A 27,993-nucleotide genomic window follows, 5' to 3' on the forward strand; every position below is an offset into this window, starting at 1 on the left:
CCTCCGCTGTACTTGGACTCATCAAACGTATCACTCTCGATGTCAGTGATGTGGATTGTCCACACTATACATCACACTGGTACGTATCATTCGTCGGTTATCTTGGCCAAATCGATTTCAGCCTCCGTGTAAAGATAGCTATTGCAACGACTTTTCATTGTCTACCTACTGGCAGACAACATAGACTCTCCTGTGCTTCTAGCAAAACTTGACCTCAACATTCCGGGAGAATCTTTCTGGAAAATTGATTTTTTCGACGCTCAACTCATCACATACAGTACGGCCAAAATAATCCATTGAATGCTTGCTGTCAGTTCTTCAATAGTGCTTATCATTTGTTGGATTTTCACATTAGCAAAGAATCTTTAAATTAAAAATAGGTTTACGTTTGGGTAAAATTGATATATCCTTTATAACAGTCTGCCTTCTCATCTCGCCCTGAGTAGATGCTAAGAATAGTTTTGCTAGAACTAATAGTGAAACAGCTAATTCTGTCGTTGTCCATTCCACAAGCAGACAGCAACTCTATAGAGGAACGTTTACACGATTTATCTCAGCAAACCCCTAATTTCGTACCATAAAAATACATGTTAAGATAGGGAGACGTGGATTCCATAAGAACTGATACTTGGAGGTACTTCTTCCCGGGTGTTCCTAATAGTGTACGTGTTATAAGAATGCATCAGACAAAACCAATCCCTACATACGTCGCTATTTTAAGGAGATCGACTGAAAATGAGACTTTTAATCAGAAAACGCTTGTCACGCATCCAGGGCAGAGACGATGGGACGCTACACCATGGAAATCCTTGTGAAAAAGCAACAAAAGAAATTCCGCCTGCAGCAAACAAAAACAGCCCACAATAATCTTATGCTAAGCCATAAACGGTAGCAAAACCAGTATCTACGGATCTGGCAGTAACAAATACTCACTCAACAACGATCGCACCTATTGTTTTCAAACGAATGCGAACGTAGAATAGGGCGGTTACATACTAGCGACCCATAAGTACAAGAAACAAACCAGAACATCCGACCGCGAACCACTATAAAGCAATGCTGATGAAGACACCAACAAGAACGATAATGCGAGAGATCACCAAAATGCGACAGACAACGTAGCTGATGGTTCACCGTGCAGGAAAAGAAGCTCAACACGCAGCAACAAACTGCGTCAACAAGATAATAGAATATAATTTTAGTTGTTCATTTTTTGCATATTGCGAAAATATAACGGATCACCGGCTCAGTTATGCTAACAGATTCAGCGGTATAAAATCATCAAGACTACAGCTTTAAGCTTGTTCGCCTTTAAAATATCATAAATGTTGAAACATGTACAAAATTGCAGTAATGTGTTGCGGATTTTACGTTGGACAATTCGTCATAGTACACGGATATATCTTCAATGGAAACAAGAATATCAAAATAGAAATGAATATAATTTGTCATTCTTTATATCATGAGCTGTTCTTCAATGCAAATATTTTTTCTTGGTGAGATGAGCTTGATATGTTTGGATGTTTTCCGTAATTTTAGGTTCATTACAGAGATCTTAATCTTTTAATGCGAAATCAAATAAAATCAAAGAATCTTTTGAAATGCGAACAATTAACTCACAAGCTTTGATTTAACCAGCGTCACGTTATACAAAAAATGATTTCCAGAAAAGTGTTTTTTATTGTAAATATATGAAAGATTCTCGGCTCCCGTATCGAACAGTACCAAATCTGTGAAAAATATGATATTTTGTCAATGCCGCCGTATTTATATTCTTATTGTTTAATCCCAGATAATTTAAGGAATTTGTAAATATCAGGTATTTGAAGATGAAAATGACTTTAAATGACTTCTTTTTATATTGACCTAACCTAACTTATTAATAGGAAGTTTTGTACCATGTAGCCGAACCATGTTTCGGAATCGCGGTGAACTCATCCGCAATCAAAACTTCTGTGCTTGCGGGGCTTCATATGTGATTAGTTGATTACTTGTGAACACATTTCCGATCACTGAAGTATTTTAATAGATAAATGAGCTGCTCGTCCAGCTCACAGAACATTTCATCATCGTCATCATGTTTGAGCAAGAGTCTAATAATCATGCAGCTAATCTCATAACGAACCTTCCAAACAAACAATTAATAACTTTTTATTCTTTCTCTCTATTACAGGTAAGAGTGACCACGTTTATCCGATTCCTGATCTGTTGAAGGAATTGCGTGTTTTAGCTTAACAGCTGGTAGGGACATTCCCGGAGTTTATGGCAACATTTGACTCATTTGGTAAGGGCATGTTAAAGTAATGTTGTCGAAAATGGAATGTATTAATTTACTATTATATGTGTTTTGGTTTGGGGTTTGAGTAAGTGCAACGTGTAAGTACTATCTTAGATTCTTTCCAATGCCATTCAACGGACACTATACACCGGTTGTCAGCGTAACATTTTCCGCAACGATTTTTACTATTTAGAAGCAACGCTTCATTATTCATTTTCTGTATTCAATAAAACTGATATCTTTCCTTCTTTATAACATGAGTTATTCCTTATTCGTTCAAAAATTCGATCCGTTTGTTTCACGTATTCATTTCAACAAGCAGAATTTAAATCTAGTAATTCTAGCTAAAATCACAACAATACTCGAACAGTAGACAATTATTCGACTTAACGGTACTAAACTTCCGGACTTGCAATCAAATGGAATTGAAACGATTGCCTCACTATATTCCTGTGTCTCAACATTTTTCACGCACACAAATAGTCGTTGAGGTCTTTAACAACGACTTGATGTGAGTGATAACCTGTAAATTGGTATCAATAAACACTCCAAAACTATAGCATAACTTCCTGTCCTTAATCCAAACTCCAAAGTCAACCTAACGGACCCCTCGTTCGCCATAGCGGGCTGCTTTATTTTGCTGTCTTTACAGTCTTGCAATTGAACAGTGAAAACAACCGGAGCAAACACCAGACTCGCTTCACCATCATCAGCAAAACAACCACCATTCACTCTCTTTTCTCACTCGCCGCGCGGCGACGACTCGTTTCTCTATTCAAATATCAATTTAATTTACTGACTCATTGTTCATTGATGCATAAATCAGTTTTCGCGATCTTCCCCTCACTTCGGTTCACCACCAGACACCCGCACCGAGACGGGGGGCGGCATTCATATACAGCATACAAGCACTAAATAGATGGGTAGGCGGTCGCAGATTTTTTCACCCCGATGCGATGCCGGAGATTCATTTGTAAGCCATATTTGTTGATTGTACATTTTAACACTCTTTCGCCGCCCCGCGTCTGCAGGTACCTCTTTATCTACAAGCAAGCCGAAGGAGGAGGTCCGCAGTGAAACTGAAAGTGCTGCTGCAGAGGCAGACGGCGAAACAGCGCGCAGATCTGCGTGATAACAACTTCTGACCCCGAGGATTGTGTGTCCTTCTCTATCTCTCCCGGACCGGGCTGTGTTCGCAGATCTCAAAATTAAGATTTATGTTCTCATTGAAATTTTGCATTATTTGTATATAACTCATGTTTCTGGATGTTGGAAGAAAAAAGTTGCTGCTTCTTCCCGGTAGGAACAGGATGCACCCAGCAGTGAAACCAGAGTAAAGTGCTACGAGAAATCACGATTCTTGTTGCATCTTGCGCCTCTTCGGAACTGCAATAGGGTGACACTCCGAACAAATGAAGCTAGCACGCTGTGAACATGGAATTCTCTTGTACCCACACTTTTCCCGAGTAGAGGTGTCAGCTGGAATGATTAAGAGGATGTTTACGTTGGTGTGCTGGCTGGAGTCAGCGATAGTGTGGATTTTTTTAGTTTGGTTCGATTACATAAGGTCATTCATCTCTTGTTTTCGAGATATAAAAATGAGTAATTCTATATGCGGGGGTTGAGGATCGAACCCAGATAAGTTGAGTACAACAACGTTCTGCTCGTCTCAATGATAGATGATGAATGGGAGCACAAATTACTCAACTGATAAACTCCATAGAAGAACACCTATTCGATCCAAATCGACGCCACCTGCGATCGAGTATTGCATTTCGACGTGGCCAACAGCTGCAACGTGGTTGATTGTTATCGTGGCGAGCAGCGAATCCATTGCTTTCGGAAAGCCGCCGGCTAGATGCCTACAATTTTCGCTATAATTCCAGCGTACGTGCTCGCCAAACTCGATCCGAAAACGCTCTAAACAGGAAACGGCACACTCACTATGTTTTTGCTTGCTCTGTCTGTCCGTCTGTCGGTCTGCTCTGTACCAAACTATTCAGCCAGATTGCGATAGCCGCTGGGCTGACAGACTGAACTGAAGTGGAATCCTGTATCTGATCGTTGCTGGACGTGGTGCTGCACTGCTTTGTGTTGCTCCGGTTAGACGCAGGCAATCGAGACACGCGTTTCTTGGAATGCAAATAACGAGAATTCTAGAGAAAATTTTCAATAGGACGTAAGTAACATTGAGAGCCTCTCTTTGTTTACTTTCTCTTTCGTTTATTACGACGTCATTACAACACTTTGCACTAATTTTCCAGTACATATCGAAAGCCGACGGTTTTTACTAGAATATTATGCAAAGAGTAGAGTAGTAAATGTTGAAATGGCCGAGTAATGAACAGAAGAGAAAGACCCTAAAGAGAATCTCTCATTGTTACTTACGTCCTATTGAAAATTTTCTCTAGAATTAGGTTCAAGCGTTCAGTTTCTAACACTGGCTGGGATCGTCAACGGTTTGGTTGCAGCATCAGTGGCAAATGTGAGCAATGTTGTTCGGTGAGATAGGACTCTTTCTCATCGGTTGGTACACTATTTTCCAACAGACGGCGAGCCACAATCATAGGAGGCTGCGGTTGAGACTAACCGTTCAGTGATACACGCAGAAAATTTTTGCATATTCGAACCAAAAATGTGTGTTATTGAATTCAATCAGTAAGTAATAATACTTATTGTTTAAGCTGACAAACTTATTAGTTTGAAAATATTGTTTCATTAAAATAATAATAAACTTTAAATTTCAATTAAAACATTTTTGATATCAATAATTTTGTTTCAATTTCAAAAATATAATTATTAAAAAAGGGAACAATAACACTTTTTATTGAAACAGTAAGTTCTTTATATTGAATTCAATCAATTAATTTATTGTCCCTTGACCAATCATTTTATTTATTGAATTTAATCCTCATTTTTATTGAACCTAAAAATATGTTCAATAAAAATGTAGATCTTTAATACATAATATCATTGTGTTACGCAGTTTGAGGTTCAATGAAAAGTGAACTACTCTCGTTTCAAGTAGGGCACGGTAAAGAGTTGTGAACCACGTCAGTATCTGTCAAGTGTTCCTACTGTAATATCTCGATAAATTAAATTATAGAGAATTTACGAATTGACTTCGCGTACAGCAGTTTTGAAGTACGAAACAAAACTGTTCGTGTTGCCAAATCAAAACCCTCTGCTTGGGATGTGATTGTTTTCGTTCCGATTCCACTTCTTGGCTCCTACATTAACCCTTGTGAAGGCAAGCTAAAATCCTAACATTAAAGGGCAAGCCGGGCCTCTCAGGCCCGTCTAAATTCAAGCTCCTTTTTGTCGTTCTCATATAGAAAGGTTATGCAATCGGTCGAAATTTCGACTTTTTAACCGAGACCCGCAGGGCCAAATCTCTTATACCATTCGACTCAGTTCGTCGAGATCGTAAAATGTCTGTATGTGTGCGTGTATAGATGTATATATGGATGTATGTATGTGGCAAACAATCTCATCGATTTTTCTCTAAGGTGGCTGGACCGATTTGTACAAATTTAGTCTCAAATGAAAGGTGCAGCCTTCCCATCGGTCGCTATTGATTTTTTTATTGATCCGACTTTCGGTTCTGGAGTTACGTGTTGAAGAGTACAATCACACTGCAAATTTCCATAGAAACTGATACCACCATGATATCCAAATGATGCAATATATATTAAAATATGTGCAACATTACTTGGCTTTGCATGTCTAGATCATTAATGACCCACCGAAGGCACTTCGACCACATTGGCCAGCTATGGCGGTTCTTGATGCCCCGGGGGAACTTACCAAGTTCCTAAGATAATGTCATACCTATTCCTTAGCGAATTCTTTACCGATTTTTACAAACTTGGTTTCAAATAAACCGTACAGCATTTCCATTGGTTGCTGTTGAATTTCTAATTGATCCGACTTCCGGTTCCGGAATTACAGGATGATGAGTACGAACACGCAGCAAATCCCGATTTCAGCGTATAAGGCGATGGATGTAAAAAGGTCAATTTTTTTTTCAAAAGGTGAGTACTCGGAAGATCACGTTGACTGTCGATTGGTTCTGAGCTCCATTTCGTTTGAACACGACCAATAAATGTTTCTGGGTTGCTATTAATTTCTTCTGATGCATAACCGGAGTACATATTTAGATTCTTCTTCCCAGTCTGCACAAGATTCATTGTCGGAAGCAATATCATTCGCATCTTCTTCCTCGCTTAGCATATCAGCTTCGGCATCGTCTGCTGTTGAATTTGCTCGAATTTCTTCCATTATTTCAGATTCTTTGAGACGATTGAAAACATGGGCATATCGTTTTATAGCCATTTCAATTTTTTGTTGCTTTTAGATCCTACAATTTGAATAATTACGACTACTATAACACAAAGAATAAACAACAAAAATAGACAATAACGACAGAGTTAGGTTATGTTGTATCCAAATAATTGTCAAGTAGACCACAGTGGGTGACATAAAAGTATTTACCAAAAAAATATGACACACGTCATTATCGTATGCTATTTTTACATTTCTTATAAAAGAAATGTATAGAAATCGCTCAAACTTTCAAGATTTTTTTCTTATCAGAAAAGGTAAAAAGATAAAATCAATCAAAACATGAAAAAAATTCCTGCTAATATGAAGATGAACTCATCAAAATGTTTTTTTCGGATAAATATTAATGTATAAAACCCGTGGTATTCCTAGTAAATGTTGCATGCACACCGGGCCTGCCAGGCCCGGCTTTGCCTTTTTGTGCATGTAAAAAATTCAAACATAGCTGCGCATCACTCCATCGATGAAAATTTCACAATTCTTTATTTTTGTTATAAATTTCAAAGCTACTTATCAAAATTTCCATGCCCAAGCTTATACTGCATACACATTTTTTTGTAACTAAAAAATTGTAACGTGCCGGGCCTCTGGGACCCGGTTGCCTTTTTGAGGGTTAAAAACTATGCTGCTGAATACAGCCTCAAGAACCTGAATGATATAAAATAGTAATGCTTGCAAACGGCAAACAATGATGCGAAAACGAAAAATGCAATTTTTTCTACACCGTGTATTAGATCTTCACGAAAACGAATCAGCAGTACTGCATGTACACGAACGATTGTACCGTCCGCACGATGTTGCTCGTTTAATATTCGAGCGACGAATGATTAAAACGGGCACGCGGCACCTCTATTTGTAAATTAACAGTATTTGATTGAGTCACTTAGGTACAAGTTTGTGTGCATATTTTAACGTTACCGAAAATCCATAGCGTATGCGCTTATTGTACCGTCTGGACAATACAGTGAACATGTTGCTGGTTTGGTATGTGGGAGTGGACAGATACAAAACGAGCACCTGTGTGACCTGTATAAATAACTTTCTCGTATGTGATGAAACGCTTGAATGCTCTTCTTTAACGGCTCTGCGTCAAATAGGTTTGCAAATTTCGTATTTTCTTTGTAGTTTTCGAAGGATTTTCAGAAAATCTGTTTTTGCTTTTTTTCTAGCAGTCGTACATTTTGTGAAATTAAACACAAAGCACATGCATATCTCTCTGATCAGATAGTGCAAAACTATTGCATTTAAAAGCTGGGAAAATTTCCCAGCAGACATTTTTGAAACGGAACCCCAGTATTGGAACGAATTGGAATTCTACTTCAAAATTAAAGAGTTCAAAGGTGCAATGATCTAAAAACGTCCAATTACGTCCAGCGAATGACCTATAAGTTAAAGCTGTAATACATGGTAATAATAACTTTGTAACTATCTTATGGTGACAAGTTCCAAAAATATCAAAGTCCGAAGATCCAAAATTCCCTTCTGTCAAACGGCCCCTTCGGTCAAACGGTCCCTTCGGCCAAACGGCCCCTTAGGTCAAAAGGCCCCTTTAGTCAAACGGCTATTTCGGTCAAACGGCCTTTACGGTCAAACGGCGTTTTCGATCAAGCGGCCCCTTCGGTTAATCGGCCCTTTCGGGCTCCTGCGGTCAAACGGCCCCTTCGGTCAAACGGCCTCTTCGGTAAAACGGCCCCTTCGGTTAAACGGCACCTTCGGTTAAACGGCACCTTCGGTTAAACGGCCCCTTCGGGCTCCTTTTGTTAAATGGCCTTTTCGGTCAAACGGCCCCTTCGGTTAAACGGCCCCTTCGGTTAAGCGGCCCCTTCGGTTAAACGGCCCCTTCGGTTAAACAGCCCTTCGGTTAAACGGCCCCTTCGGTTAAACGGCCCTTTCGGTTAAACGGCCCCTTCGGTTAAACGGCCCCTTCGGTTAAACGGCCCCTTCGGTTAAACGGCCCCTTCGGTTAAACGGCCCCTTCGGTTAAACGGCCCCTTCGGTTAAACGGCCCCTTCGGTTAAACGGCCCCTTCGGTTAAACAGCCCCTTCGGTTAAACGGCCCCTTCGGTTAAACGGCCCCTTCGGTTAAACGGCCGCTTCGGTTAAACGGCCCCTTTGGTTAAACGGCCCCTTCGGTTAAACGGCCCCTTCAGTGAAACGGCCCCTTCGGTTAAACGGCCCCTTCGGTGAAACGGCCCCTTCAGTCAAACGGCCCCTTCGGTAAAACTGCCCCTTCGGTTAAACGGCCCCTTCGATTAAACGGCCCCTTCGGTTAAACGGCCCCTTCGGTTAAATGGCCCCTTACGTCAAAAGGACCTTACGGTTCAGCGGCTCCTTCGGTCAAACGGTCTTTCGATCAAACGGCCCATTCGGCCAATTGGCCCCTTCGACCAAATGAACCCTTTAGTTAAATGAACCTTTTAGCCAAACGGCCCCTTCGGCCAAGCAACCACTCCGGCCGAACGGCCCCTTCGGCAAAACAGTTTCATCGGCCAAACGGCCCCATCGGTCAAACGACTCTTTCGGCAAACGGTTCCTTCAGCTAAAACGTTCCATCTGCCAAATGCCCTCTTCGCAAAACGTTTCCTTCGACCAAACAGCTCCTTCGGCCAAATGGTTCCTTTGGCCAAATGGACCCTTTGGCCAAACGGACCCTTCGGCCAAAAGGACCCTTCGGCCAAACGGCCCCTTCGGCCACACGGCCCCTTCGGTTAAACAGCCCCTTCGGTTAAGCGGCCCCTTCGATTAAACGGTCCCTTCGGTTAAAAGGTCCTTTCGGTTCAGCGGCTCCTTCGGTCAAACGGCCCCTTCGGTCAAACGGCCCCTTCGGTCAAACGGCCTCTTCGGTCAAACGGCCCCTTCGGTTAAACGGCCCCTTCGGTCAAAAGGCCCTTTCGGTTCAGCGGCTCCTTCGGTCAAACGAACCCTTTAGTTAAATGAACCTTTTGGCCAAACGGCGCCTTCGGCCAAGCAACCGCTCCGGCCGAATGGCCCTTTCGGCCAAACAGCTTCATCGGTCAAACGGCCCCATCGGTCAAACGACTCTTTCGGCAAACGGTTCCTTCAGCTAAAACGTTCCATCTGCCAAATGCCCTCTTCGCAAAACATTTCCTTTGACCAAACGGATCCTTCGGCCAAACGGACCCTTCGGTCAAACGGACCCTTCGGCCAAACGGCCCCTTTGGCCAGACGGACCCTTCGGTCAAACGGCCTTTCGTATGTCATGTTTTGGGATACCATTTTTAACTTCATAAAGCATATTTTAGACTAATAAATAGGAAATCGATTTTTTTTTTATTCTACAGTTGTTTTACCCCTTAAAATAGCGAACTAAGTTCGTACAGCATGAAAATATATACAGTTCAACATATTCTTATTTGGGCATTTTCGGAACGAAGGTGACGAGTGTATGACGGAAATCGATGTCCGAAGCCATTTTGGAATACAAGATGGCGAATTCCGTGGTTAGCATATCTATAACCTCAAAAATATAGGCATTTTCGAAATGGGATTACTAGATAGTGATTAGTGATGCGGGTGATATGGTTATACAACATTTTTCTCAACCGGAAGACGCTATTTTGGTCTAGAAAAGGACGTCACTGGTCGATTTCCGTCATTTACTAGTCAAGCCCATTCAACAACACCCTTATGGTTAGGGTTATACAGAATTTCGAAATGGCATCAAACATCCATTTTCATCATCTACCGTGAAGCCCGTTCTAAAAATATTCTTATTGTTAGGGTTATCGAGAATATTGCTCAACCGGAAGTCACCATCTTGGATTTCAAAAAGGTCCCAAACATCCATTTTTGTCATCTGCTTGTCAAGTCCGTTCCAAAAATACCCACATTGCTTGGGTTATTTAGAATATTGCTCAACCAACTAATTTTAATAAGAATGGGAACCGAACTTTTTTTACATATTAAATCGCTCGGTTTCGTCCGTAAGTGGAGGTTTCAGTGCATTCGAATTTTGTTAAACGTGGTAATCACTAGCGATAGTGTTAATTTTTGGGGATTTTTAGGGCTTAATCTTCTATAAAACTCCTACTTTTTATTATACAATCCGTTTATTTCACTCGATTCAATGCGTTAGCTAAACGGAGCCGAGGCTTTTTTGTATATTTCCATGATGTAAACAATGAAAATGATTTCTTTCTTGTTTCTTGCCCTTGCGTGTTACGAGTGTGAACTTCCCCAATGGTGGTACTGGCTGTTGATTTTGAGGTACTTGACGCAGCTTTTGCCGTCAATATTACCTGAGCAGCTGTCACAAATTTGGCAATTGTTTGTGGTTCAGGTAATGGTATTGGAGGCAGTGGATGTGCAAAGATGCATTGTGTATAATGATACTATCGCATTATGTTTAGTACGTCCAGGTGTCAGGTAGAAGAAAATGGATCCATCCGTATTCTCACCTCAAAAATACCACTTAAAATACCTGGAAGTAGTTCCTAGATGTGTCCTTTGTAATGAATACTGTTCTCGCGGCGGATACTGAGACCGTTCGGAATGTGATCGACTATGTGAAGGCGGACACGTTTTGTGTAAAATTAACTGAGTTTATTCACTTAATCGATTTTGGCACTATTGAAAAAGATAGTGTGCACTACTCGAGAGATTTATTCCAACTAACTTATCTGGTTTGCATATAACAATTTATATGGGAATTCAGTTCAAAAGGAAATTAATAATAAATGCCGTTCCGATCTTCGGATCTATTTCTCTCTATATGGATCTATACTGATCCAAAGGGGAAAGCGAGATCGATACATTTCCTCAAGTTTAGTACACAAATGAGAAATATAAATCTTATATGCTAGGGTTGCTCCAACAAATACTATTTTTACCAAATGTGACATGAATCTTTCAATGGTCACGGTGCAAGGAAGTGATAGGAAGATCTTGTAGCCGAACATTGATTTTCTCATCGTCCATATGAGGATCTTAGTTATAGCGTTGTCACACACAACAACGTACTACTAGTTCTTAGGCAAGATTACTGGTTTCGCTTGGGGCTATTTGTTGAATGCTATCAGCACTGAATACCTGACATGACAGAACTCGATAAAGGCGACTTCCGTAAGCCTAGCCTCCATTTTCACCCTCAGAAAATTTTCCATATCAAGAATGCACGGTCTTATGCGGAATGATCGAATGTCGATATCCTCTGTATTTGGCTGGAGCACTATTTCTTGTTTCTGTGACTCACTCATCTCTACATATCATTAGACCAACAATTAAAGTAACAGTCTCTTTTGTTCTTCACACACAACATGAAAGGAATTGCTTTTGCCGTTCGCTTCGCACTGATTCGGGCAGAAGTAGAAAGCACACTGAGTGTCGTGAATGGTGTCTTTGGTAGTAGAAATAGTCTTCTTTAACCTTTTCTCATTAATTTATTCAAACCAAACGAGATACAATTTTTATAAGCTAAAGATTTATTTGAAACGGCTCAATGCGTTAGCACAACTGAGCCGTGGGGTTTTCAATTTTTTTCACAATATGTAAAAATTTAAAAAAAGCTAAGAATGTCGGTCTGGCAGATCTTGTTGACGCAGCTTGCTGCTGCGTGTTGAGATCCTTTTCCTTGGCGGTGAAGCCGCTTGGGGATCATTCAGTCTGCCTTCTTTCCCGTTATCGTTCCCGTCCATGTCATCATCGGTACTGCTTTCTTGCTGTTCACGATCAGCGGTTCTTATTTGTTTCTTGTTTTAAAGGGTCGCTGTTGTAAATCCGTTTCTTAAGAGTCTCTGAAAAAGATGTTTTTTCTTTAATTTATTTTTCAAAAATTTCGAAAGGGAGGCTAAGTACACCAAGTCTCTATGGCCACAGCTGAAAAGTTTTATTTAAGCGCCACCTCTTAAGCAAAGTTTTAAATTAAATAATTTTGTCAAAAGAAGCCAGTTCCAAACAACTTTGTTGAAGGCATCTAACTTTCATGGTCTTTATTGAAAAAGATATCAATTATGTTCCACTCAATGGCATGTGTGACCCACAGTGCGGTCACCTGAAAGGATCCATCTTTCTATTTGTTAAAATTCAAACTATTCACAGCGGGAGGTGAAAAACAGTAAAGCGAAAAAAGTCTACTGAATTCCTCACGTGAGACTCAAAATTACCAAAGGATTGAAAATCGGCAGCTTTCCATAGTAGTAGTTAAGATCAATGATTGATCGGTGACCGGCCAAAATTTGTTGTTTGAAATCGAAAATCCTCTACCAGTGGAGTGATCGATCACGGTTTGACACAACCTGCCACCGGCAGTGTGAAATCCGATAAAATCGGTAGCTCCAACCATGAACAAAACTGTTTATGGGGGCAGCACCCGAAATTTCCCGTGCAACTCAAACCATCCTATGTCAAACTTGTTTCTAGTCCGTCTGATCTGACTGATTGCCTTAAGTTATCGACCCCTGCACCACGCTACCGCCGTTACTACTCATCCACTCTAAACTCGACGTGTATTCTTGAGATCCATGAGCCTTCATGTTAGGAAGATTATTTGAGTATTCCCCCTTTGCTGCAGATTCAATTGGAACCAACAAGCAAAAAAGTACCGTCCCAGTTCGAACTAGTTCAGCAACTCGACCACTTCTCGGACACACCTATTCGAGGTCGCTTAGCATGTACTAAAGACTATTTATGTGTGGTTGAAAAAAGGCCCCTTTCTCCAGACTGACCTTCTTGGCCGGACTAGAGTAGAACATTCTTTCAAAAACGAGAAACCGGTTTCTACCATCGGCCTACACTACGGGTTCTACGGGGAAAGTTAACATATTACAAAATGTTGCCTTTTCCGGAACACAATGCTATCCACCGAGGGTCACCCCCGCCATCGCTTCGCGTCCAAAGTGCATTCGTTCGTACACCGTGCGCAAATATGGATCAGATCAGGGCGAAGTCGCCCTTGTTGTTACGATTTCTGCCAAACTACCCGCCAACGCATTTAATTCCATTCCGTTCGCATGCTGCTGCTGCTAGCTGGACCAGTTGAGCATGCGCGAGTGCACAAAACCGCCCCCACCTTCGTTCGCAAGCTGGTGGTTTGGTGGGATATGTGTTGGGTTCGTGATCGATGCGTTTGGTGGTGGGTGGAGGAGGTGGATGACGCAGCGCTCGTGCTCTCAGTTTGCCATGAAGTACACGCGCACGCCCCGAGGGGAAAGTCCATAAATAATGGTCCGTTCTTGCTTCGTAGCGATCGGACGATTTCTTCGGCTCGGACAGGGAGGAAAACAGAAAATTCACCGACGACGACCGGTCGCCTTTCTTCCCGCTCAATACGCGCAACCAAATGACTTATGGGCCACTTAAATTATCATAAAATCTCAATTACGGTATAAACCCATTCGGACGCCGAAGTCAAGACCTTGGCTGCTGTGGCTGGTGAGATACCAGCCAGTCAGCAAGCCAACCAGTCAGTCAGTCAGTCAGTAATCCGGCCAGCATCAGCAGAGAGTGAGATGGGAGGAGCTGTGGATGCGTGCGGATTATCTCGGCGGTCCAATCTGCCCGGATACAAGTGTGTTAATTTTTGTCAGTTTGCAATTGTTCAGCCATCAACGACTTAATCATGATTGAGGCAGGATTTGGAGGTAGTTTTGACGGTCGGTGAGCCAGCCACTCATTCGAGCGAGTGGTTCGGATGACGTCGATTGGACATAATCTGGCGGATTTGATTCGCTTCTGTCGGGGTCGTCGTCGTCGTGGGCTGTTTACCGTCGTCGCGGATGAAGGTTATTATTTTGATTGGGTGAGACTGTTGGAAACGTGGTCGGAACGGAAATTGAACTGCATTGGCGACCGGCGACGCATCGCGCTTACGGCGACTCGTTTCGTTTCGAATGGGTTATACCAAAAACTTGTCTTAATGCAGTTTAGTGTGTGATTGTACGTTTCTACGTACGTACAACAGCAACAGCAGGCAGACATATTTAAACACTGCGCAGCGCAATGTATTTGAACACCGCAACTGTTTGTGTGCATTGAAAACGGCACTCCGTGTAAGTTACTGTGCCGACTGTGCTCAAATTTGAAAAGCATCGGAGCCGAGTTTTTTCAGCTTTGTGGAACACTTTGAAACTTGCGCCCGTATCCAAGCAACTGTAAAAAATTGATTTATTAACTCATCTTTTTTATTAATGACTTTCAGTAAGTCAAACTTTTTTCTTTTTATGTTTTAACGACATTCAATTTGCCTGGAAGTCACGATGTATTTTTTAATATTAAAAGCCATAGTTTTCAAGGAAGAGTAAGGATCTGGTAAAAGGAAGTTTAGCAAAGCAGGGAGTAGGGTCACAAAAATTAATTATTTACTCGCTTTACTTAAAAGAAGTAAAATTAAATCACGGCTGTATGGTTTGTAATAAAGAAACGCTGTGTTCCGTTTGGAAATTGAATTTAGCTGTCAGCGTTAACAGCTGAACAGCCGTTGTTTGAAACGGTGTTTGCTATTTTTGTTCAACGCATTCAGTTGAATGGTACTAGGGTTGTGGTAGCGGTAATAACGGTACCGAAAATCCCGGGAATACTGACCCATTTTAGGTACCGTAATACCGGTACTGAACAAAAGCCACTACCGGTATTTTCGTTACTCTACAATGATTGCTTTCCATTATTCACTGGGTTGCGCGTAATAAGACTATAGTCTAAGTCATGTCTGTATTTGGTTTGCTCTCAAACTTTATCTATAAAAGAACGAACATCGATTTAGTAGCTAACAATTTAAGAATTGGTGAACTGCTTCAAATGGGGCGATTTGTAATTATTGTTGATCGGAAAATTCAGTAAAACTGCATAGTTTACAGGAAAGCAAGGAGCCTTGGTATGCACTAGCGAAAAGGTAGAAACCAATTTAGCCAAAGCAAGAGAGGAAATACGAGCAACCTGCTCGGATTTACTGCCATTCTCGCTTTGATTAACTGTTGTTAATAGGATTTCTTACATTTACCATCTGTTAAAGTCGACAAAAGTTGCAACGCTTAGCAGTTATTGATTTCAAACTGGCCTAGATTTCGAAATAAAAGAAGGTGCCGCATACGAAAAATATCTTCTACTGAAATGAGTCATGCCATTCCGAAGCAATTAAAAACAATAAACATGTTTTTTTATCAGCACAAATCAATCATCTGAGAATGAGGTTATCAGTTTGAGCATTCAATTTCAGTTTGAATCTTTTTTCGAATGTTCTAAAAAACTTTACCGGTACTGAGGGCTTCAGTACCGGTAGTACCGGTTCTTGCCGAAAAGAGTCGGAACTGCGAACCCTAAATGGTACTGCTTCTAATGGGCTTCAATGTAATCCTTCAAATTCGGGGGATACGCAAATCTTATACACGGTTGCGCACTGTTTGTTTAATTCATTATATCGTAAACGTACGTAAACAGTTCGTACAACACCGTTGGGTTTGTTTTGGTGGTGACAGCATCGGGTGGTAAGAGCGAAAATGTTTGAAATTTTTTGATGTTGTAGAATTACTCTGGAAGCTGATAGAACTCGATCAACATTTTATTCTATTGTAAATACCTCAAAAAAGCTTAACTCAAGTAAAAGATGTAGAACGAATGCACATCGAATGAACTAATAAACAAATTGCACATCTTTAAAATAGACTAATACTCTTGTTTAAAATCAGTCTATTTTGTACTAACGTATGAATAACGCACATCATGGGCATGGATGATTTTTGTAAACAACATTTTTAAACTGCTAAAACTTTTGATTTAGGCAGAATTTTCTCAAAAAAAACAAGTAAGACCAGTAACTGGTACTATTAGAACTTAGAACTGAAGTTATTCCTATTAGTCTGATATAACTCTGCTGGAGCAGTACTACCAGAGATATTTACAGTTAGCGTTGTTAAAATTTTGATATATCTTCATTATTTTCCATTATTGTTGAAAACTGATAAAACGCATCAATTTGGACCGTCTTCGACTATGTTTTCCTATCATATAGAATATTGAAAATATTCTGGGAGAATTGTGTTGAGCACCGGAAGGTAAATATTGAGCAGCTTCCAGCACTGCGAATGAAGCATCTTTAAAAGCGGGGTTTTCGTGTTTCTTGAACTATATGAACGCTACAAAAAGTTGGCCATGTAAGGGTTAACTTAGATTAATTTTTCATGCATGCACGATGAAATTGCTCAAGAAGAAAATATATTACCTTGAAGAACAGCTCATGAAAGAAAGAATGATGCATTTTATTATTCATTCCACGAATATACGAATATTGCTGGTTCTATATTGATTGTCTCCCATATTATTAAACACAATGATTATATTCTTGAGGCCATCACGAATAGAACTACGGAATCTTTTTGATATGAGATACAATTTAATCCTGTACTGTGACGAGTTCCCGAAACGAAAAAGGTATCATCACAAACGTAGAATCCGTAGCCTAATGTTGATCCTGTACATGACACTGTTTTTTTTAAATATTTGGATGCAACTGTATTAGTAATAAATGTAAGAGGCTTGAAATGTGCTAATACTAAAACTGTTCACTTAAATGAAGGGATATTTTCTTCATCTCGTCTACAGAAAAAATAGAAAAAAACTACACTTGCAAGGGTTAAATATCTCGCATGGTATTTTTTTATTTTGGAGTCTCTCGCTAAAGTTATGCGAAGATATGGTATAGCAAAGTACTGAGAACTGACATACAAGTAAAATTTTCAACTTGTGTAAGAAATAAAACTGTCGCTTTGAAATGACATCAGCGAGTAGCAACTTGCCACTAGTCGGCGCTTCAATCGGCCAACAATCGCTATACGGGACTTGTGCGCAAACTTGGAAACAATGGTCGCTCACGCATGCGAACCTGTATGCGATGGTGGTTTTCAACGTATTTTCATTTAAATGTTTACACAGGTTTTTCGGGAACGTTTGTTCTAACTTATATGTCTGTTCTCTGTGTAGCAAAGCGTCCTTTTTTTAATCTGAAAAAAACAACCGAAATGTCTATAAAAACGAAAGCTTTGCGATTATTTTTATATTTTTGTGAATTATGCCTATCGTCCATTATGCCTAACATAAATTATGCCAATCGTCCATTATGCCTAACGTCCATAATGCCTAACGTACTTATGCCTAACGTATTTATGCCAAACGTCGCGCACTCCTTTGAAAATTGTTTCTGTGGATTTCTGTATCACTTGAATTTTATTTTTTTGACATCTTTGAATGTTTTAAATATAGAATTTTGTGTCTTCGATTTTTTTTGATTTACGGGCTTGGGATGTTTGACCTTCGGATAGTTAGTGTTTGAATCTCCGAACAATTATTTTATTTGCATTTATTTGGGTTTTATTAATTAATTGAATCATTTGAAATGTAAGTCTCGCCTCGTATTTTTAAATTTTTTATCATTAGATCTATGGAAATATTTGAATAGATGAATCTTTGATCCATTGGGTTTTTAGATCATTCGATCTTCTGACTTTGTCGGAACTTTGAATCTTTGGATTACTGGAAATGAGTTTTATATATTTGGTTCTTTTGAGCTTAGTGTATTTCAATCTTCTCATCGCTGGTTGAAGCTTAACATTTTTGCAAAATTTGTTTTTTTATTGTAGAAAACTGTTATTTTTTAGAACTGCAACTCTCTATATCTTTAGATCCTGATTCTCTGGATCATTAGATTCTTGATACTATTCAACTCCGGATTTCCAATTCCATTCCATTCTTCGGATATATTAAATTTTGTTGAAAGACTTTGACCAGCATGTCCATTTATGTGAACATTGGTTGGTTTGACGATTGTAACTTATCAACAGAAATGGAACATTGATATGATTAAACAACAAATAATATATCAAAATGAAGACGGCCATACCAAAGTCACACGAAAACACAAAAAGCACCAAACATCTAACAGCGAAAATCAAAGTAGTAGGCTGCAACTTTTGCATACAGTTTGAAGTAGTAGTTTCGATGTATGTTAAAGTATTGGGAAATGTATAACCATTGTTCCTATAGTTATATTTTATCCTACACACTAAAACGCCTACTATTCATGTACCATCCTGGTCGAAGCGGCTGTCAAAATAATTATCAAGATTTCTGGCAGCCACAGATTTATATATTTACAACAAGCGATAATAGGGAACTTGGCTGCATACCATAGAAATCAGGTACCGATCACGCATTAGAAACAAAACGAATATTAAGGGGGCCATCTGGTGTAATGGGCACAAAAAATCGACTTCTTTATTATCCGCTTAATTGTTAGTATTGAACCTCTAGAATAGTCTCCCGCAATCTCGGTGGCCACGCTGAACTTCTTTTGTTTTAAACAGCCATGCCATGCCTCGCGCGTATTTGCTGTAACACACGCAGATTGCAATCGATCGGCAACACTTTTCGAAAATCTGACAGCGATAAAAATACAGTGTAAACAATACACTCAAAATTTTCCAAATTTTCAAGAGAAAATACCCAAAGGGTTCTTTTTTACAGCGTATTTCCAGTGATGCAATTTGATGTGGGACACCCTTTAATAGCGCACCCCTTAAGATAACTGAACAATTAATCTACGAATTGGCATGATTTTTTTATGAGATTGTACAGATTGGTTCATCGAGTAACTACAAGTCTAAGTTTGACAAATCTTCTTGAATTTCCTGTTTCAGACAATTTTATCAAGACTTATCGTGTTCGCCGCGGCGCTCTTCTACGTGGAAATGGTTGAACGTCTACTCTTGGAACGCTCGTATGTGTTGTTCTGCGTGACTGAACTTATATTTTTTTAGTACACAATGAATGTATAAATAAATCTTAACATTACACAAAAGATCCATTGTTGCCTTGCCAAAATCGTAAAACAAAATAACTTTCAGCTTGAGCACTTTATTCTAGACGCCCCCTTAAGAGGGATATCTTTGTCAAGTCCTGGGATAAAATATTGTTATGTTTATCGAAGAAATGATTGGCAATTTAGAAAAGCTAGGGGAAGAACTTAATTGTCCTAAAGAAAAATTAGGCACATTGTATCGCAAATTGACCAAATTAACCGCAAATTTAAGAGCGAAAACATGCTTTATTTTGTGGTGCAATGTTCAACAATTAAAATCTCTAAGTTCGAAGCCTGACACCCGTCAGCCTACAATAATCGTTGGATATCAGAGTTAAATCGAAATTTGTTTTATTTCGATTCTACATTACGCTAATAAGAGTATTAATACTATCACTATTTACTCGTATATTGTCCAAAACAATGAAGTATTTTTAGCGCACTTTGACATATAATAAGACTTAAAGACGTGCAAAGTAATTTTGGCCAGTAATTTCGTCTAGTTACGCCACCGTGCGACGATGTATCTGGAATCATTTACACGGCCTATAGACCCCGTATTGCGCACACCAGGGCATTGAGAAAAAACACTCATTGAATTCTTAAAGTACCCCTCCCTTTTATATTGTGACAAATGTCGTAGTAAGCTCGAATGCCAAATTTAACATCATTTGGACAATTTTAGACCCCAACAACTCTTGACTTGTGTTTGACATTGGCACTATGGGAAAATATGAGGAAATAATATATTAAATGATTTAACTTTTGAAGTAGCACTTGAAAAATTACAGTTTATACTTTCTTGCAAAGGAAACCATTCTTATTATTTTCACGTTGTTCTAAAAATACGGGAAATTCGGGTTTTGGAATTTTTTGTCCCAAAAATCCTCTATTTTGAACAACTTTTTGCTCTTGCAAATCGTCGCTTAGCGCTGCCATGGAGTGTTGTAAATGAACTTTTATGGCACCAAAATGTAGTTGATGTTTCAATTAGGACCATTGACCGCTAATTTTGTTCGCATCTATCCACCTAAAAGGATGACTTGCTGATTTAGGTCCGAGTAGCCCCGGGTTTCCCTATATAATTCGAAGGAACAGCTCATGATAAAAAGAAGGATATAAGGAAATAATTGAGAAGCAAGCAAAGCAAATAATAACCGAGAATCCTCGCAAGTAAGCAGGATAAGCTTCGATTTTTGTTCCTTTTCACTGTTAAATATTCAGTTTCTTGGCCTTCGGCCTAATGCCCATTTTGCATAATGTCTATTCGACCTAGTGTCCATTCGACTGAATGACCATTGGCCTAGTGACCCTCGGCCTATCGGCATTCGGCCTATCGGCATTCGACCTAATGCCTGGACACCATATATATATTAATGGTGAACAGACTATTTGTTTTATTTAAATATGCAGCGGCGAAAAAAATGACGACAGTGTGCTTAATCCCTAGTTTTAAAATTAAAAAAAATTGCATAAATTCTCCCTTCATTTTAAACTGCTCATTGTTTTGAATCTTGCGTTTAGTTTCAACTACTCTATTTGGTTCTTCCTTTGCTTTATTCGGCCTTGTGTCCTTCGGTCTTTGGGCGATTCGGCATAATTACCATACGGTTAAGTGGTTAATATATTTTTTCGAATGTCTATTTTTTTTCCTAATGCCCATTCGGCCGGATGCCCTTCGGCTTATGGACTTTCGGCCAAATGGCCTTTGGCCTAATGGCCGGACACCCTTCAATTTCTCGTAATTTCTGAGGAACAGAATAATATCTTTATTCAAATACTAAAATTGTTTCCTTTCAAAAAGGTATAAATTGTAATTTTCCGAGTATTAATTTAAAAGTTATAGCATTTAATAAATTTTTCCTTATATTTTCATATGGTTCCAGTGCCAAAAACATCATGCGAAGTGGGCCCGGGTCTAAAATTATCCAACTATTGTGCAATTTGGCATCTGAGCTTACCCTGACATTTGTCACAATTTAACATTCCGGCAGTCGCGCTAGTACACTGAGCGCACGCTGCTTTGAAAATCTAGCGAAATCGTCTTAGGGCTCCAGCGGGTGCTCGTTCAGTGAGCCATTTGCGCGATTTCTGGATGTTTAAAGAGAGCTGGGAGGGGGGGGGGGGGGGTATAAAAAAAAATTGCTGTGTGCGCAAATTTCCTTTCGACCATGCTCACATGAACCTGCTTCGCTCTAGTTTTCCGTTTTAAGGTAATAACGCTTTAGAATACCTAAATTTGCCGAAAATAGCTAACAAAGTGGATACATTGGAATTAATTTTTTGTGATTTTATGGAACTGAGTTTGGACGAGTATGAGATTGATGTGCGTCTGCACGATTTATTATTGCGTACAAGCAATCAGTTCATTACAACCATCGTGTTAGAATACGGATCGGTGGAATGAGTTAAATTTGAAAGCTGAAGATTTTTTTCCTGGGTGCTTCCAACGGCGTTCCTGTCGTGAGAATGCGAGTGACGAAGCCTACTACTGAAAACCATGTATTAAACATCTAACGGAACAATATCAACTGCAAGCAAACCCAACACACAGCACTCACCCACATGAACCAAATCAGAAACAACCGTAGTTGCTGCTGAGGCCGAATGCCGGAAGAACAGAACCTATGGGCACCGTTTCCAACTGTTATGCTGCGCTTACTACCTCCAATTCAACAGCCAGTACTACCAATGATAAAGCAAACCACAAAAAACATACGATAGTGACTCGTAGGTCCAACAAATAATTTTACATAATTCATGATTCACAATTCATGGTTCATGATCGATGATTCTTGCATTTTTGCTTTATGAAGTCGGGCCGCTCCAACGTGTATGCCATTTTGTATCATTCTCAAGTACTTTTGCTAGTTCTTTTGCACGAGTAATAATCACTTTGTTGAAACGACAGAGCCATTGTATCGTGAACGAAACTCTTGAATTCCTACATGTATGCAGTAGAACAAAGCAAAAAACCCGCTATTTTTCTTAATATGTACCTTCCCTATGTATGTTTTCCTGGCCGGGCTTGAGTTCCATCTTAGCATGGTAAAATGAAAGGCAAAGTAGATACAACTTCGTAGCTTCAGAACAACAGTACTCCTGACCAGGCTAAGACTCCCTGGTTGTAAAGTTTAGCTGATATTGCTATGGACTGTCTTTCTACGCACGAGAACCAAATGTATGTGCCATCTCGCGAAGTTGAGATCGACGGTGTGGTTACGGGTTAAAAACTAATGAATCACTACCATGCGTTGTTTAAATCCCAAACAAAAATGAATTGTCCCGAAAAAGCCCATACGAACGTTGGTGTGTTGGTCCAGTTCGATTCGGTTCAAATTTGGTCTGGGTTTCAAAAAAATCTGGAAAATGTACTACCCACCCTTTTCTATGATGTCTCAAATAATTAATCTATAACAGCCTTATTCTGCGCTACGACGGATTGAGTATTCGAACGGATCCAATTTGAATCCTGTTTGATTTTGCTTTTTTGGTTTGCTCCAATTTGACTCCCGTTATTGAGAACGCAAATCATGCTTGTTCGAAAAAGTGATCCGTGGTAATGCAGAATTTGGCTGAAAAAATCTCAATAACGGAACTTTTCAATCTGCTTACTTTTAATCCTCAATAAAATATCTCTAAACCTTTCAATTCAACTATCACTTCCCTATCATTTTTTCTGGATTATGAGAGGTAGTGCCCCAGCAGCGCAGAATATTTTTTCTGAATTCAGAATTCTTCTAATTTTTTTTTTCGAGAGTTGTCCTACTGGAACTGTAGAGCTAGAGTCTCGGAAGGACTCCCCGTCAGAATCACGCGCTACAGTTGCAGACGAGACGGGAAATGTCACCTACTAAAACACTGCTTAAGGTCAATTGCAGCGGGTCGTGATTTTGAATGGTTCAGCTATATGCCGGCGTAGGGACTTCTCGATCGCGTGTAGCATAGCGAGGGGTTCGAGCGTTTGTACGTTAACGTGTTCGATCGTGTTTGCGTTTGTATGTCACATGTGCTAACCTGTATGTAACTTCGCCTGTCTGAATTCGATTTTATAACCGTGTGTCTGTTCACATATTCGCGTGTGTGCTTGGATGATCGCGCTTGGACCGTGAATCCGATACTTAATTTTCGATGGACGGTTCAGATGCTAGAAGAGAGTGAGTTCTTCCATATCGCAAGAGTTCCAGGTCATGTCGCCATGGAACGTGTTGTGTAGTCGATGTGGGCGTCTTTTTTATTGGTCCAACTTAAGGAATGGACCTAGGCTGCTAGGGCCTATTAGAGATCTCCGGACGTAACCGATTCTTGATCGCGCGAACACGGGCGTTTGTAGGTTCACTCTTGAGACCGCGTTAGTAAATTTATAAGTGTTAAAACGATCAATAAGGCACCGGGGTGCTATCATGTTTGTGAAATTGCGGGTGTAGGTGTGCGTGAATGACCGCGAAGGGCTCGAGCGTTTTTATGTTAACGTGTTTATCGCTTGTGGTAGCGTGTATAAATTCGATTTTAAAACATTCGCATATTCACGTGTATTACTGAATGATCGCACGCGGACCGTGAATTTGAATTAATTTTTAGATGCTTGAAAAGAGTTTTTCCATATCACTAGAGTTCCCGGTCATGTCGCCATGGAACGTGTTGTCTAGTGAATATGAGTGTCATTTTTTGGACCAACTAAAGGCATGAACCTAGGCAGGTAAGACCGAAGGTAGATATTTCCGAACGTGACCCGTGCATTATCGGGCGAATATTAGCGTTTGTAGTTTCCCGCTGAAGACCGCGTTTGTAAGTTTATTAGTGCTAAAACTTAATCACCAAGATTTTTCCATGTTTGCGAGACCGCTGGTTTTGGTGTGCGTGGATGATCGCGAATGTCTTAAGCGTTTGTATGTTAACGTGCTGAATGCTGGAAGAGAGTGAAATTCACCTTATATTCAAAGTTCCCGGCCATGCCACCATGGAATGTGTTGTCTAGTGAATATAAGTGACATTTTTTATTGGTTCGATTGGAGGTATGGAGTTGAGATGCTAGGGCCGAGGGTAGAGACTTGCGGACGTTTTTTGTAAATTTATAGGTGCTAAAATGGTCACCTAATTACCGGGGTGTTTTAATGTTGGCGAGATCGCGGGCGTAAGAATGTGTGGATGATTGCAATTGCATGTTCGCGTTTGGGACTAGGTTTGTGCTATTACGAAGGCCACGAGCGTTTGTACGTTTGGAATGGGAGAGATTGTGAGTGTACATGAGATAAGATGCAATTTATTGTGTTAGTGAGTGTTAGTATGATTTTAATTTTAGATATAGTAATAAAAGGAAACATAACATGTCGAATAAGAGGTTAATTAGAAATGTATAAATGGACCGATATTATTTTTGGTATGCATGAGCAGTGAAAAAGCTAACTAATAAAAGTTCAACAAAAGCAGACAAATTAGGCAGAAGAAAAGAATACATGTAACATGCAATCAAACTACTTGAACTCTTCGAAATGCCAGCAAATGATGTTTATTTATCTTTAGTGACAATTTCATTCTGTTAGAATTTTATCATATTGTACTGACAGAGAATGTATGGATTCACGTGCGTCGGGAAATTAATGGCACCTTAACTTATCCATTTCTATCTTCCCGAATGAATCAAATCGAATGCACAAATTGAACACCGGACGGATTACCCACTCTTCTATCATATACGCCAGTTCTGTATCAATTCCTTGACCTAGCTATCATAACTATTCAGATGAACACATACACAGTACTAAAATTATAATTATTGTGAAACGACCACTAACAGGCTTCTACTTTTACATTTCTTTAATTAGCATGTGCACGATGACGAAGTCGACCGATAAATCGATACACAATGACGCCCATATGACTATGATGAATCAGATAACATAATATTTTAATGAGATCGGTTTGAGTGAATAAAACCAGGATTTTTTCTGCCTTTTGTTTCGGAAAAAAGTAGCAGCATCATTCGAACACTGGAAAAAAACTTCAGTCACAAATTTACAACTCTTGCTTCGCCTACTTTGTTCTATTATTTTTCATTTCAAAAGTGAGAGCACCCTTTCGCAAGAAACAAACCTTGCCACCGCCGCGTGTCGCCTGCTGCCAATGAGCTGACGAGTGTAACACTTTCCGCTGATTTTATTGTATCCCGCCTTCCAGATCGCGTACTGACTGAAGCGCTGGCTGGTCACTAAATCAGGTTCGTGCGGTTTTTTTCTTTATTCTAGCAATCAATGCACGCGCGCGGTCCGAGTCAGCAGTTTTATGTTTATGTTCATTGGAATATGTGCCGAAGCTTACCGTTTCTCGAAAGAGGGCCCCGTCAGGCAGCGCTTCTTTTTGAGAGCACTAAAAGTACTGCCTTCTATGCTCTGTTGTACGTTTCGCTCTCTTTCTGTCCTTTGGAACGACCGTCATCCGAATGGAAAACTGCTTGGTCAGTCAGCCTTTCGGTCCCTTCATCATGTCAGCCAGTGACGATGGATTTGATGACTGGACATTATGGGATTGCTTCTCGTCTTTTTTGCATTTGGGTAATTTTTATCGATCAAGGTGTGTGGTCCTTCGTGCGGTGCTTCATTTTAACTACTGGAACTAACGAGCTTGCAAATTGAATTGCAAAGCAGGCGATTTAACGTCGAGCATCGTAATCGAACGAGAGGTCACCGTCGGGTGTAACCCGCATATGCAGAACTGAACCTTATCAGCTATCAGTTTCAGCGCGTAGGATGCTAGTCAGTTGGTTAATATATTCAGTTCAAACCCATCACAGCATCATGAAGAACGCGATTTTGTACCTACTGCTGGTGACGGTAGTTTCAGTAACAGCGACCTTTGCACAACAGTTTAGGTCATTTCATCGAACGCGAAAACCACCGGCTTCTTGGTGTGGAGTTCGTAAAATCACAAGTCGGGGTCTGATTGTCGGTGGCTCGGAAACTATCCCCGGTGAGTGGCCATGGCATGCTGCGGTTTATCACGTCACCGAAGGAGGCCGTTCGAGGGAGTACAAATGCGGTGGAACGTTGATCAACTCCGGTTACCTGCTGACTACGGCTTCCTGTGCATTGTACGGTCGCGGTAAACCGGAAGGAGCAATCGTCGTGGAGCTGGGCCAGTTCAACCTAGTGGAATCCTTCGCCGGAAAGGTTGATGCGATTGTTAGCAATGTTTCGATTCACGAACAGTACGTTCACGGAGAAACAATGAACGATGTGGCAGTTATGCAGTTGAAAAATGCGGTGCAGTTTACGGACTACGTTCAACCGGCTTGCCTGCCGGTGGCGTCGGAGAACATTGAGCATTATGAGGGTAAAAATGGAACGATCGTAGGTTGGGGTTTCGAGCAGGCCGGGAAGCTATCGGAAAAGCTGAAAACGGCGCAGGTTCCTGTCATTTCTTATTTGCAGTGCCTCAAGAGTGATCGGGATTTCTTCTCACGAAATCTGAATTCTGGGATGTTCTGCGCCGGATTGCTGAATGGTAGGTTTTGATTTTTCGTGTATCATTCCGAACAGTTTGTAACATATTTATTCTGATATTTCTAGGAACGGCGCCTTGTTTCGGTGATGCCGGTGGTGGGATGTTCTTCCAGAATGGTAAAGTATGGATCCTACGCGGAATCATTGCGTTCACTGGTCGGGTCTATACGGAAACCGGCGGTTGCAATACCGAGCAGTATTTCGGACTGGTGAATGTCATTCATTTTATGCCCTGGATTGAGGAGACAATTGCCCGCTGGAATGCATCAATCGTGCCTGCGGTTGTTCAAAATAAGTCCCAGCAGCAGCGTTGGTAGCATTTGTAAACGATAAAATCTAGCGCTCCAAATTGGTGCGAATTCCGGGCTTGAAACTGTTTGTGTGTATAGGTATGCAAGAGTGTCTGTGACTGTGCGTGGCTTCCAATCTGTGCGCGCCGCTTGTTCGCTTTCTGTACTCTTGCGTAACTAATAACAACAATATTTTGATTATGCCCATTTTGGAAGGAAAGAGGCAAAATTTAAAGCAAATTATTGTTATTTATCCGCTTTAGCCTTCTTTTCATTTCAACTTTTCGTTTTCTGTTTCTTCGCGGCTCTCCGGTACAATTTCCCTCTCACTACCGGTGTCCGGTGTCGGCTCAGTTTCGTAGTGCAGCGAATTCCGAATGGTTCGACACAGAGTTTTAAATTGTATTTCTTATTTTGATTCGGTTGCGTAGTTAAGTAGACGAAAAACAAGAATTTATTGTTTTTAATAGTACGGTGAAATACTTCAGCTCAACACAACATGACTCACAAATTCATCCAATCCTATTAGTCTCATCCGCTGTAGACTCATCTTCGACAAGCAAGATAACACGAGTAATTCACTAAAGTAAGTGAAACGTCCCTTGAGATCTACTATTGTAATTTAACAGAAAATAAACGAATCATTGTTAAATTTCAGACGCTGAGATTAAAAATGCACGATACGCTGGTCACTGAATCTAGAACGACGTACACTACAAAATCACATATTTCTTTCCCAGAGAACATCACTCACTTATATTAAAAGAAATCACATTATAA

General features: G+C 40.3%; 2 protein-coding genes across 3 annotated transcripts in view; both read left to right on the plus strand.

The window, feature by feature from the left end:
• The window catches only part of LOC131694082 (fringe glycosyltransferase), a 452,643-nt gene that overhangs the window by 91,482 nt on the left and 333,168 nt on the right, over nt 1-27,993 (plus strand). The window lies entirely within an intron of this gene.
• LOC131694083 (venom protease-like) lies at nt 25,916-27,974 on the plus strand. 2 transcript variants are annotated; one of them, XR_009306402.1, is made up of 3 exons: nt 25,916-26,924; nt 26,990-27,799; nt 27,872-27,974. XR_009306402.1 is itself a non-coding variant. In XM_058982459.1 (2 exons), the coding sequence occupies exons 1-2, from the start codon at nt 26,171-26,173 to the stop codon at nt 27,238-27,240; spliced, it is 1,005 nt and encodes a 334-aa protein (XP_058838442.1). In that variant the 5' UTR covers nt 25,916-26,170; the 3' UTR covers nt 27,241-27,963. The 2 variants fall into 2 exon arrangements, 1 of the variants encoding a protein (XP_058838442.1); XM_058982459.1 differs by having other exon boundaries at nt 26,990-27,963.

The sequence above is a fragment of the Topomyia yanbarensis genome, chromosome 3, assembly GCF_030247195.1.
Source record: "Topomyia yanbarensis strain Yona2022 chromosome 3, ASM3024719v1, whole genome shotgun sequence".
NCBI lineage: Eukaryota > Metazoa > Arthropoda > Insecta > Diptera > Culicidae > Topomyia > Topomyia yanbarensis.

Excerpts from the sequence above, each read along its gene's own strand:
- LOC131694083 (XM_058982459.1), top strand. The coding sequence starts at position 26,171 with ATGCTAGTCAGTTGGTTAATATATTCAGTTCAAACCCATCACAGCATC. Across the intron at positions 26,925-26,989 it reads CTGCGCCGGATTGCTGAATG|GAACGGCGCCTTGTTTCGGT; the intron begins GTAGGTTTTGAT and ends TGATATTTCTAG.